This window comes from Taudactylus pleione, unplaced genomic scaffold (assembly GCF_031769625.1).
Source record: "Taudactylus pleione unplaced genomic scaffold, aTauple2 ptg000875l, whole genome shotgun sequence".
In the NCBI taxonomy this organism is placed as follows: Eukaryota; Metazoa; Chordata; class Amphibia; order Anura; family Myobatrachidae; genus Taudactylus; species Taudactylus pleione.
Window position 1 is genome coordinate 1,059,105 of NW_028285277.1, and position 12,407 is coordinate 1,071,511.

Sequence of the window (12,407 nt, forward strand, 5' to 3'; positions counted from 1 at the left end):
TGTGTAGTATACACCCAGGTGAGGACATGCTGACCATTGTGTACAGTAATGCTGTATAATACGCTGTGTAGTATACACCCAGGTGAGGACATGCTGACCATTGTGTACAGTAATGCTGTGTAATACGCTGTGTAGTATACACCCAGGTGAGGACATGCTGACCATTGTGTACAGTAATGCTGTATAATACGCTGTGTAGTATACACCCAGGTGAGGACATGCTGACCATTGTGTACAGTAATGCTGTATAATACGCTGTGTAGTATACACACAGGTGAGGAGATGCTGACCATTGTGTACAGTAATGCTGTATAATACGCTGTGTAGTATACACCCAGGTGAGGACATGCTGACCATTGTGTACAGTAATGCTGTGTAATACGCTGTGTAGTATACACCCAGGTGAGGACATGCTGACCATTGTGTACAGTAATGCTGTATAATACGCTGTGTAGTATACACCCAGGTGAGGACATGCTGACCATTGTGTACAGTAATGCTGTATAATACGCTGTGTAGTATACACACAGGTGAGGACATGCTGACCATTGTGTACAGTAATGCTGTATAATACGCTGTGTAGTATACACCCAGGTGAGGACACGCTGACCATTGTGTACAGTAATGCTGTATAATACGCTGTGTAGTATACACCCAGGTGAGGACATGCTGACCATTGTGTACAGTAATGCTGTGTAATACGCTGTGTAGTATACACACAGGTGAGGACACGCTGACCATTGTGTACAGTAATGCTGTATAATACGCTGTGTAGTATACACCCAGGTGAGGACATGCTGACCATTGTGTACAGTAATGCTGTATAATACGCTGTGTAGTCCTATACACCCAGGTGAGGACATGCTGACCATTGTGTACAGTAATGCTGTGTAATACGCTGTATAGTCCTATACACCCAGGTGAGGACATGCTGACCATTGTGTACAGTAATGCTGTATAATACGCTGTGTAGTCCTATACACACAGGTGAGGACATGCTGACCATTGTGTACAGTAATGCTGTATAATACGCTGTGTAGTATACACACAGGTGAGGAGATGCTGACCATTGTGTACAGTAATGCTGTATAATACGCTGTGTAGTATACACCCAGGTGAGGACATGATGACCATTGTGTACAGTAATGCTGTATAATACGCTGTGTAGTATACACCTAGGTGAGGACATGCTGACCATTGTGTACAGTAATGCTGTATAATACGCTGTGTAGTATACACACAGGTGAGGACATGCTGACCATTGTGTACAGTAATGCTGTATAATACGCTGTGTAGTATACACCCAGGTGAGGACATGCTGACCATTGTGTACAGTAATGCTGTGTAATACGCTGTGTAGTCCTATACACCCAGGTGAGGACATGCTGACCATTGTGTACAGTAATGCTGTATAATACGCTGTGTAGTATACACCCAGGTGAGGACATGCTGACCATTGTGTACAGTAATGCTGTGTAATACGCTGTGTAGTATACACACAGGTGAGGACACGGTGACCATTGTGTACAGTAATGCTGTATAATACGCTGTGTAGTATACACCCAGGTGAGGACATGCTGACCATTGTGTACAGTAATGCTGTGTAATACGCTGTGTAGTATACACACAGGTGAGGATATGCTGACCATTGTGTACAGTAATGCTGTGTAATACGCTGTGTAGTCCTATACACACAGGTGAGGACATGCTGACCATTGTGTACAGTAATGCTGTATAATACGCTGTGTAGTATACACCCAGGTGAGGACATGCTGAGCATTGTGTACAGTAATGCTGTATAATACGCTGTGTAGTCCTATACACCCAGGTGAGGACATGCTGACCATTGTGTACAGTAATGCTGTGTAATACGCTGTATAGTCCTATACACCCAGGTGAGGACATGCTGACCATTGTGTACAGTAATGCTGTATAATACGCTGTCTAGTCCTATACACACAGGTGAGGACATGCTGACCATTGTGTACAGTAATGCTGTATAATACGCTGTGTAGTATACACACAGGTGAGGACACGCTGACCATTGTGTACAGTAATGCTGTGTAATACGCTGTGTAGTATACACCCAGGTGAGGACATGCTGACCATTGTGTACAGTAATGCTGTGTAATACGCTGTGTAGTATACACCCAGGTGAGGACATGCTGACCATTGTGTACAGTAATGCTGTGTAATACGCTGTGTAGTATACACCCAGGTGAGGATATGCTGACCATTGTGTACAGTAATGCTGTGTAATACGCTGTGTAGTCCTATACACCCAGGTGAGGACATGATGACCATTGTGTACAGTAATGCTGTATAATACGCTGTGTAGTATACACCTAGGTGAGGACATGCTGACCATTGTGTACAGTAATGCTGTATAATACGCTGTGTCGTATACACCCAGGTGAGGATATGCTGACCATTGTGTACAGTAATGCTGTGTAATACGCTGTTTAGTATACACCCAGGTGAGGACATGCTGACCATTGTGTACAGTAATGCTGTATAATACGATGTGTAGTATACACCCAGGTGAGGACATGCTGACCATTGTGTACAGTAATGCTGTGTAATACGCTGTGTAGTCCTATACACACAGGTGAGGACATGCTGACCATTGTGTACAGTAATGCTGTGTAATGCGCTGTGTAGTATACACCCAGGTGAGGACATGATGACCATTGTGTACAGTAATGATGTGTAATACGCTGTGTAGTATACACCCAGGTGAGGACATGCTGACCATTGTGTACTGTAATGCTGTATAATACGCTGTGTAGTATACACCCAGGTGAGGACATGCTGACCATTGTGTACAGTAATGCTGTGTAATACGCTGTGTAGTCCTATACACCCAGGTGAGGACATGATGACCATTGTGTACAGTAATGCTGTGTAATACGCTGTGTAGTCCTATACACCCAGGTGAGGACATGATGAGCATTGTGTACAGTAATGCTGTGTAATACGCTGTGTAGTATACACCCAGGTGAGGACACGCTGACCATTGTGTACAGTTATGCTGTGTAATACGCTGTGTAGTCCTATACACACAGGTGAGGACATGCTGACCATTGTGTACAGTAATGCTGTGTAATAGGCTGTGTAGTATACACCTAGGTGAGGACATGCTGACCATTGTGTACAGTAATGCTGTGTAATACGCTGTGTAGTATACACCCAAGTGAGGACACGCTGACCATTGTGTACAGTAATGCTGTATAATACGCTGTGTAGTCCTATACACCCAGGTGAGGACATGCTGACCATTGTGTACAGTAATGCTGTGTAATACGCTGTGTAGTATACACCCAGGTGAGGACACGCTGACCATTGTGTACAGTAATGCTGTGTAATACGCTGTGTAGTATACACCCAGGCGAGGACACGCTGACCATTGTGTACAGTAATGCTGTGTAATACGCTGTGTAGTATACACCCAGGTGAGGACACGCTGACCATTGTGTACAGTAATGCTGTGTAATACGCTGTGTAGTATACACCTAGGTGAGGACATGCTGACCATTGTGTACAGTAATGCTGTGTAATACGCTGTGTAGTATACACCCAGGTGAGGACACGCTGACCATTGTGTACAGTAATGCTGTATAATACGCTGTGTAGTCCTATACACCCAGGTGAGGACATGCTGACCATTGTGTACAGTAATGCTGTATAATACGCTGTGTAGTATACACCCAGGTGAGGACACGCTGACCATTGTGTACAGTAATGCTGTGTAATACGCTGTGTAGTATACACCCAGGTAAGGACACGCTGACCATTGTGTACAGTAATGCTGTGTAATACGCTGTGTAGTCCTATACACCCAGGTGAGGACATGCTGACCATTGTGTACAGTAATGCTGTGTAATACGATGTGTAGTATACACCCAGGTGAGGACACGCTGACCATTGTGTACAGTAATGCTGTATAATACGCTGTGTAGTCCTATACACCCAGGTGAGGACACGCTGACCATTGTGTACAGTAATGCTGTATAATACGCTGTGTAGTATACACCCAGGTGAGGACACGCTGACCATTGTGTACAGTAATGCTGTGTAATACGCTGTGTAGTATACACCCAGGTAAGGACACGCTGACCATTGTGTACAGTAATGCTGTGTAATACGCTGTGTAGTCCTATACACCCAGGTGAGGACATGCTGACCATTGTGTACAGTAATGCTGTGTAATACGATGTGTAGTATACACCCAGGTGAGGACACGCTGACCATTGTGTACAGTAATGCTGTATAATACGCTGTGTAGTCCTATACACCCAGGTGAGGACACGCTGACCATTGTGTACAGTAATGCTGTGTAATACGTTGTGTAGTATACACACAGGTGAGGACATGCTGACCATTGTGTACAGTAATGCTGTATAATACGCTTTGTAGTATACACCCAGGTGAGGATACGCTGACCATTGTGTACAGTAATGCTGTGTAATACGCTGTGTAGTATATACCCAGGTGAGGACATGCTGACCATTGTGTACAGTAATGCTGTGTAATACGTTGTGTAGTATACACACAGGTGAGGACATGCTGACCATTGTGTACAGTAATGCTGTATAATACGCTCTGTAGTATACACCCAGGTGAGGACATGCTGACCATTGTGTACAGTAATGCTGTGTAATACGCTGTGTAGTATACACACAGGTGAGGACATGCTGACCATTGTGTACAGTAATGCTGTATAATACGCTGTGTAGTATACACACAGGTGAGGACACGCTGACCATTGTGTACAGTAATGCTGTGTAATACGCTGTGTAGTCCTATACACCCAGGTGAGGAAACGCTGACCATTGTGTACTGTAATGCTGTGTAATACGCTGTGTAGTCCTATGCACCCAGGTGAGGACACGCTGACCATTGTGTACAGTAATGCTGTATAATACGCTGTGTAGTCCTATACACCCAGGCGAGGACATGCTGACCATTGTGTACAGTAATGCTGTATAATACGCTGTGTAGTCCTATACACCCAGGCGAGGACATGCTGACCATTGTGTACAGTAATGCTGTATAATACGCTGTGTAGTATACACCTAGGTGAGGACATGCTGACCATTGTGTACAGTAATGCTGTATAATACGCTGTGTAGTCCTATACACTCAGGTGAGGACATGCTGACCATTGTGTACAGTAATGCTGTATAATACGATGTGTAGTCCTATAAACCCAGGTGAGGACATGCTGACCATTGTGTACAGTAATGCTGTGTAATACGCTGTGTAGTATACACCCAGGTGAGGACATGCTGACCATTGTGTACAGTAATGCTGTATAATACGCTGTGTAGTATACACCCAGGTGAGGACATGCTGACCATTGTGTACAGTAATGCTGTGTAATACGCTGTGTAGTATACACCCAGGCGAGGACATGCTGACCATTGTGTACAGTAATGCTGTGTAATACGCTGTGTAGTCCTATACACCCACGCTGATTATTGTGTAGTAAATGCCATCTCTGGTCTCACAGATTTGTTTGTTTGTTTTTTAGGCTGGAATACGCAGAAGGTCGGATTAAAAATGCGCGGTATGTTCCCCAAATTATCCAGCTGTTTCAGTTTGGACACCAGAGATCTCTGTGCAGCTCGTTACTCTATCAACAAAACTATATGAGAATATTTATTTTGGGGGGGTTGTTGTCGCTTATTCCTGCACCAGGGAACGAGCTGCAAGAGGGCGGAGACTAATAATGCCGCATGATCGCTAATGTTGGGCTGAGAGAGAGGTCCTTATTCTGGCCATACACTAGCGCGATTCCGTGCCGATTGCACAATTTTAGACGCCTCTTACGATGCGTTGCGTGCAAATCGTGCAGTATTTAGGTACAAACGCGACCTGATGCGTGCTCCCCCGTTCTTATATTGTATCTTATGATCAGACGCGCAGCCCATGTTATCCGTCATAATCGTATGCAGATCGTGCCGTATATTTGCGCATTCGATGCATAGTGCATGCGACCGTCCGAGCGGTGCAATTTTAGCGACCTTTTCCTCTTTTTAAATTTATTATGATTGCATGTTTTTGTGATGCACGCGATCGATCGATCGTATCACGACCTGTCGTATAGGGGCGAATGATCGTTCGGGAGACCGTATGTACATCGTGTGTCAAAAAGCACCAAGTCGTGCGGCCGGGACTGCCAGGGAGCTGCCGGGGGGCTCATGGGGAATCGTATACTGAATGGCATCTTATGCTGGTCGTTATCGTATATGGCCAACATTAGTGTATTCTGGCGCTATGAAATGATAAGAGCTTTAATCCCGGTGAGCGGAGACCTGCAAATCGCGCTTATTTGTGTACTCGGACATCTAATGATCAGCGAGCGCTGCGTGAACACCATTGATAGACTGTCTGATGTATGCTTAGTATGTAACAAGCGGAGGATACGTAACCAAATGGGGAGAATCTCTACCTCATATCCCTGATTAAATCCACTTTATTGTTAAATTTTTTTATTATGTTTGTTACATTTTGTAGATAGTGACATTTAGATGCCGGGAACTAGAGAATATTAGGGTAAATGTGGTAACTTCTAGACCGGTGGTTCCCACACTTCCAGTCCAGATTTTAAGAATATCCATGGATGAGCACCGATGGTTAAATCAATTTAATGGAGGTACCAATTAAGTCACCTCTGCTGAAGCATGGATATCCTTAAAACCTGGCCTGTTATGGTGCCTTGTTGACTGAATTTGGGAACCTCTGCTCTACTATGACAGTATTAATGCAGGAAAGTACAAGTGTATCCTTGCTCCTAGCCTCAATACGCCACACAGCGCAATATGCCTGGCGTGAGAGCCGCCAGGTCACGTTCTACTCTGCTAGCGCTGAGCATCTTTTTTTTTTTTGCCGAAAATGCGTCTAACTCTCAATATGATGCAACTACAACGCACCAGGAGACACTGCTGAGTAATGTGATATGTGACACCTGTATATCTGTGTGCTCCTGAGTCTGTATATAGGAGACTGTGCTGAGTAATGTGATATGTGACACCTGTATATCTGTGTGCTCCTGAGTCTGTATATAGGAGACTGTGCTGAGTAATGTGATATGTGACACCTGTATATCTGTGTGCTCCTGAGCCTGTATATAGGAGACAGCGCTGAGTAATGTGATATATGACACCTGTATATCTGTGTGCTCCTGAGTCTGTATATAGGAGAGTGCGCTGAGTAATGTGATACATGTGACACCTGTATATCTGTGTGCTCCTGAGTCTGTATATAGGAGAGTGCGCTGAGTAATGTGATACATGTGACACCTGTATATCTGTGTGCTCCTGAGTCTGTATATGGGAGACTGCGCTGAGTAATGTGATATGTGACACCTGTATATCTGTGTGCTCCTGAGTCTGTATATAGGAGACTGCGCTGAGTAATGTGATATGTGACACCTGTATATCTGTGTGCTCTCCTGAGTCTGTATATAGGAGACTACGCTGAGTAATGTGATATGTGACACCTGTATATCTGTGTGCTCCTGAGTCTGTATATGGGAGACTGCGATGAGTAATATGACGTGTGACACCTGTATATCTGTGTGCTCCTGAGTCTGTATACAGGAGACTGCGCTGAGTAATGTGATATGTGACACCTGTATATCTGTGTGCTCCTGAGTCTGTATATAGGAGACTGTGCTGAGTAATGTGATATGTGACACCTGTATATCTGTGTGCTCCTGAGTCTGTATATGGGAGACTGTGCTGTGTAATGTGATATGTGACACCTGTATATCTGTGTGCTCCTGAGTCTGTATATAGGAGACTGCGCTGTGTAATGTGATATGTGACACCTGTATATCTGTGTGCTCCTGAGTCTGTATATGGGAGACTGTGCTGAGTAATGTGATATGTGACATCTGTATATCTGTGTGCTCCTGTGTCTGTATATGGGAGACTGCGCTGAGTAATGTGATATGTGACACCTGTATATCTGTGTGCTCCTGAGTCTGTATATAGGAGACTGCGCTGAGTAATGTGATATGTGACACCTGTATATCTGTGTGCCCCTGAGTCTGTATATAGGAGACTGTGCTGAGTAATGTGACACCTGTATATCTGTGTGCTCCTGAGTCTGTATATAGGAGACTGCGCTGAGTAATGTGATATGTGACACCTGTATATCTGTGTGCTCCTGAGTCTGTATATAGGAGACTGCGCTGAGTAATGTGATATGTGACACCTGTATACCTGTGTGCTCCTGAGTCTGTATATAGGAGACTGCGCTGAGTAATGTGATATGTGACACCTGTATATCTGTGTGCTCCTGAGTCTGTATATAGGAGACTGCGCTGAGTAATGTGATATGTGACACCTGTATATCTGTGTGCTCCTGAGTCTGTATATAGGAGACTGCGCTGAGTAATGTGATATGTGACACCTGTATATCTGTGTGCCCCTGAGTCTGTATATAGGAGACTGTGCTGAGTAATGTGACACCTGTATATCTGTGTGCTCCTGAGTCTGTATATGGGAGACTGCGCTGAGTAATGTGATAGGTGACACCTGTATATCTGTGTGCTCCTGAGTCTGTATATGGGAGACTGCGCTGAGTAATGTGATATGTGACACCTGTATATCTGTGGGCTCCTGAGTCTGTATATAGGAGACTGTGCTGAGTAATGTGATATGTGACACCTGTATATCTGTGTGCTCCTGAGCCTGTATATGGGAGACTGTGCTGAGTAATGTGATATGTGACACCTGTATATCTGTGTGCTCCTGAGTCTGTATATGGGAGACTGCGCTGAGTAATGTGATATGTGACACCTGTATATCTGTGTGCTCCTGAGTCTGTATATAGGAGACTGTGCTGAGTAATGTGATATGTGACACCTGTATATCTGTGTGCTCCTGAGTCTGTATATGGGAGACTACGCTGAGTAATGTGATATGTGACACCTGTATATCTGTGTGCTCCTGAGCCTGTATATGGGAGACTGTGCTGAGTAATGTGATATGTGACACCTGTATATCTGTGTGCTCCTGAGTCTGTATCTGGGAGACTGTGCTGAGTAATGTGATATGTGACACCTGTATATCTGTGTGCTCCTGAGTCTGTATATGGGAGACTGCGCTGAGTAATGTGATATGTGACACCTGTATATCTGTGTGCTCCTGAGTCTGTATATGGGAGACTGTGCTGAGTAATGTGATATGTGACACCTGTATATCTGTGTGCTCCTGAGTCTGTATATGGGAGACTGTGCTGAGTAATGTGATATGTGACACCTGTATATCTGTGTACTCCTGAGTCTGTATATAGGAGACTGTGCTGAGTAATGTGATATGTGACACCTGTATATCTGTGTGCTCCTGAGTCTGTATATAGGAGACTGCGCTGAGTAATGTGATATGTGATACTTGTTTATCTGTGTGCGACTAATGCTGGGTACACAGTAGACGATTTGTGTACCCAGCGACGGCAGAAGTGACGGGACGATAGATTAGTCAGTGCGTACATACTGCACGATCTAGTGTACGACCCGTCAATATGTCGATCTCCCGCCGCATCCCAGAAACATGGAGTTGGCAGCCACATTTTTAGATTGGCAGATCTGAAGCTGCGACGACCGACTCACGGGAGCATCCTAAAGTGCGTACACTGGTCGCTGTGGACAATTTGTTGTTGCGATTCGCCCCAAAACGACAAATTGTCCAATATATCGTCCAGTGTGTACACAACTGGAGTCTGTAAAGGGAACTTGGCGTGGAAAAAAGCCGCGTCCGCGCATCGTAGCACTTTGCTGATTCAGAGACTCGGTTGTACTCCGATATAGAAGTGTCGCATATCACATTCATCAGCGCAGTCGCATTACGACTTAGACGCATTTCCAGCAAAAACAGACCCAGCGCAGCCTCATGGGACCAGACGGAGAGGGGCTGTTTGGTGCGACGGCAGCAAAGCCGAGTGAGGACACATCTGTACTATGTCACCGGGAGGGTGCTAGGTATCTGGAACAAGCTTCCAGCAGAAGAGGAATTTATATGGAGTCCACATATAAGCTTCTCATTAGCACAAGCAGGACGCATGGAGGGAGGGGTAAGACCTCTTGTGTGTAATCATTTTGTGTGTTGGTTAAAGGGAGGCGCACAGTCAGATCGAGAAGCGGCGCAGGGATAAAATGAACAGCTTTATCGATGAGCTGGCATCACTAGTGCCCACGTGTAACGCCATGTCTCGGAAGCTGGACAAGCTGACGGTGCTGCGGATGGCGGTGCAACATATGAAAACTCTACGAGGTGAGAGACGTTCTGCGTGTGAAATGCTCTGTATTGCTGTGTGTATGGGAAGACCCCTGTGGGTTACATGTGAGCCTCAGAGAACCATCACTGATGAGCTTGGTTTCTCCTCTTTAAGTCTCCATCCTGCATAACCTGTTACCGAGTAGCGCACAGGAGGGCAGATAATGGGCTTTTTGTGATGCAATCTCTTCTCCCCTTGGCAGGTGCTACAAATCCATACACAGAAGCAAACTACAAACCAGCATTTCTATCAGATGATGAACTGAAGCACTTGATTCTCAGGGTATGTGCCACACTGGGGATACTGGGACTGTATTGATGATGTACTCGACATGGTGTGTCCAATGTTTAACAGGTGTACTCTTCATGGCGTGTTGTCTCTTGGTGGGTGTACTCTTTATGGTGTGTTCTCTCTTAGTGAGTGTACTATTCATGGTGTGTTGTCTCTTGGTGGTGAGTGTACTCTTCATGGTGTGTCCGCTGTTTGACAGGTGTACTCTTCATGGTGTGTCTTCTATTGATGGGTGTACTCGTCATGCTGTGTCTTTATTGATGGGTGTACTTGTCATGCTGTGTCTGTAATGATGGGTGTACTTGTCATGCTGTGTCTTTATTGATGGGTGTACTCGTCATGGTGTGTCTTTATTGATGGGTGTACTCGTCATGCTGTGTCTTTTATTGCTGGGTGTACTCGTCATGGTGTGTCTTTATTGATGGGTGTACTCGTCATGGTGTGTCTTTATTGATGGGAGTACTTGTCATGGTGTGTCTTCCTTTCAAGGGTAGTGTTGTCACTATTTCTGTTGATGGATAGAATTGTCATGGTGTGTCTTTATTGATGGGTGTACTCGTCATGCTGTGTCTTTATTGATGGGTGTACTCGTCATGCTGTGTCTTTATTGATGGGTGTACTCGTCATGCTGTGTCTTTATTGATGGGTGTACTTGTCATGCTGTGTCTTTATTGATGGGTGTACTCGTCATGGTGTGTCTTTATTGATGGGTGTACTCGTCATGGTGTGTCTTTATTGATGGGTGTACTCGTCATGCTGTGTCTTTATTGATGGGTGTACTCGTCATGGTGTGTCTTTATTGATCGTGTACTTGTCATGCTGTGTCTTTATTGATGGGTGTACTTGTCATGGTGTGTCTTTATTGATGGGTGTACTCGTCATGCTGTGTCTTTTATTGCTGGGTGTACTCGTCATGGTGTGTCTTTATTGATGGGTGTACTCGTCATGCTGTGTCTTTATTGATGGGTGTACTTGTCATGGTGTGTCTTCCTTTCAAGGGTAGTGTTGTCACTATTTCTGTTGATGGATAGAATTGTCATGGTGTGTCTTTATTGGTGGGTGTACTCGTCATGCTGTGTCTTTATTGATGGGTGTACTCGTCATGCTGTGTCTTTATTGATGGGTGTACTTGTCATGCTGTGTCTTTATTGATGGGTGTACTCGTCATGGTGTGTCTTTATTGATGGGTGTACTCGTCATGGTGTGTCTTTATTGATGGGTGTACTCGTCATGCTGTGTCTTTATTGATGGGTGTACTCGTCATGGTGTGTCTTTATTGATCGTGTACTTGTCATGCTGTGTCTTTATTGATGGGTGTACTTGTCATGCAGTGTCTTTATTGATGGGTGTACTCGTCATGCTGTGTCTTTATTGATCGTGTACTTGTCATGGTGTGTCTTTATTGATGGGTGTACTCGTCATGCTGTGTCTTTATTGATGGGTGTACTTGTCATGGTGTGTCTTCCTTTCAAGGGTAGTGTTGTCACTATTTCTGTTGATGGATAGAATTGTCATGGTGTGTCTTTATTGATGGGTGTACTTGTCATGCTGTGTCTTTATTGATGGGTGTACTTGTCATGCTGTGTCTTTATTGATGGGTGTACTCGTTATGCTGTGTCTTTATTGATGGGTGTACTCGTCATGCTGTGTCTTTACTGATGGCTATACTCGTCATGGTGTGTCTTTATTGATCGTGTACTTGTCATGCTGTGTCTTTATTGATGGGTGTACTCGTCATGCTGTGTCTTCCTTTCAAGGGTAGTGTTGTCACTATTTCTGTTGATGGATAGAATTGTCATACTGTGTCTTTATTGATGGGTGTACTCGTC

At 44.7% G+C, this 12,407-nt stretch overlaps 1 protein-coding gene across 4 annotated transcripts in view; it reads left to right on the forward strand.

The window, feature by feature from the left end:
• Window positions 1-12,407, forward strand: part of BMAL1 (basic helix-loop-helix ARNT like 1) — a 148,257-nt gene that overhangs the window by 110,733 nt on the left and 25,117 nt on the right. For all 4 annotated transcript variants that reach the window (XM_088458957.1, XM_088458956.1, XM_088458960.1 and 1 more), the window contains 3 exons: window positions 5,534-5,569; window positions 10,126-10,283; window positions 10,490-10,569. In XM_088458957.1, the coding sequence (XP_088315083.1) occupies window positions 5,534-5,569; window positions 10,126-10,283; window positions 10,490-10,569 (274 nt within the window). The remainder of the gene's footprint in view (window positions 1-5,533; window positions 5,570-10,125; window positions 10,284-10,489; window positions 10,570-12,407) is intronic.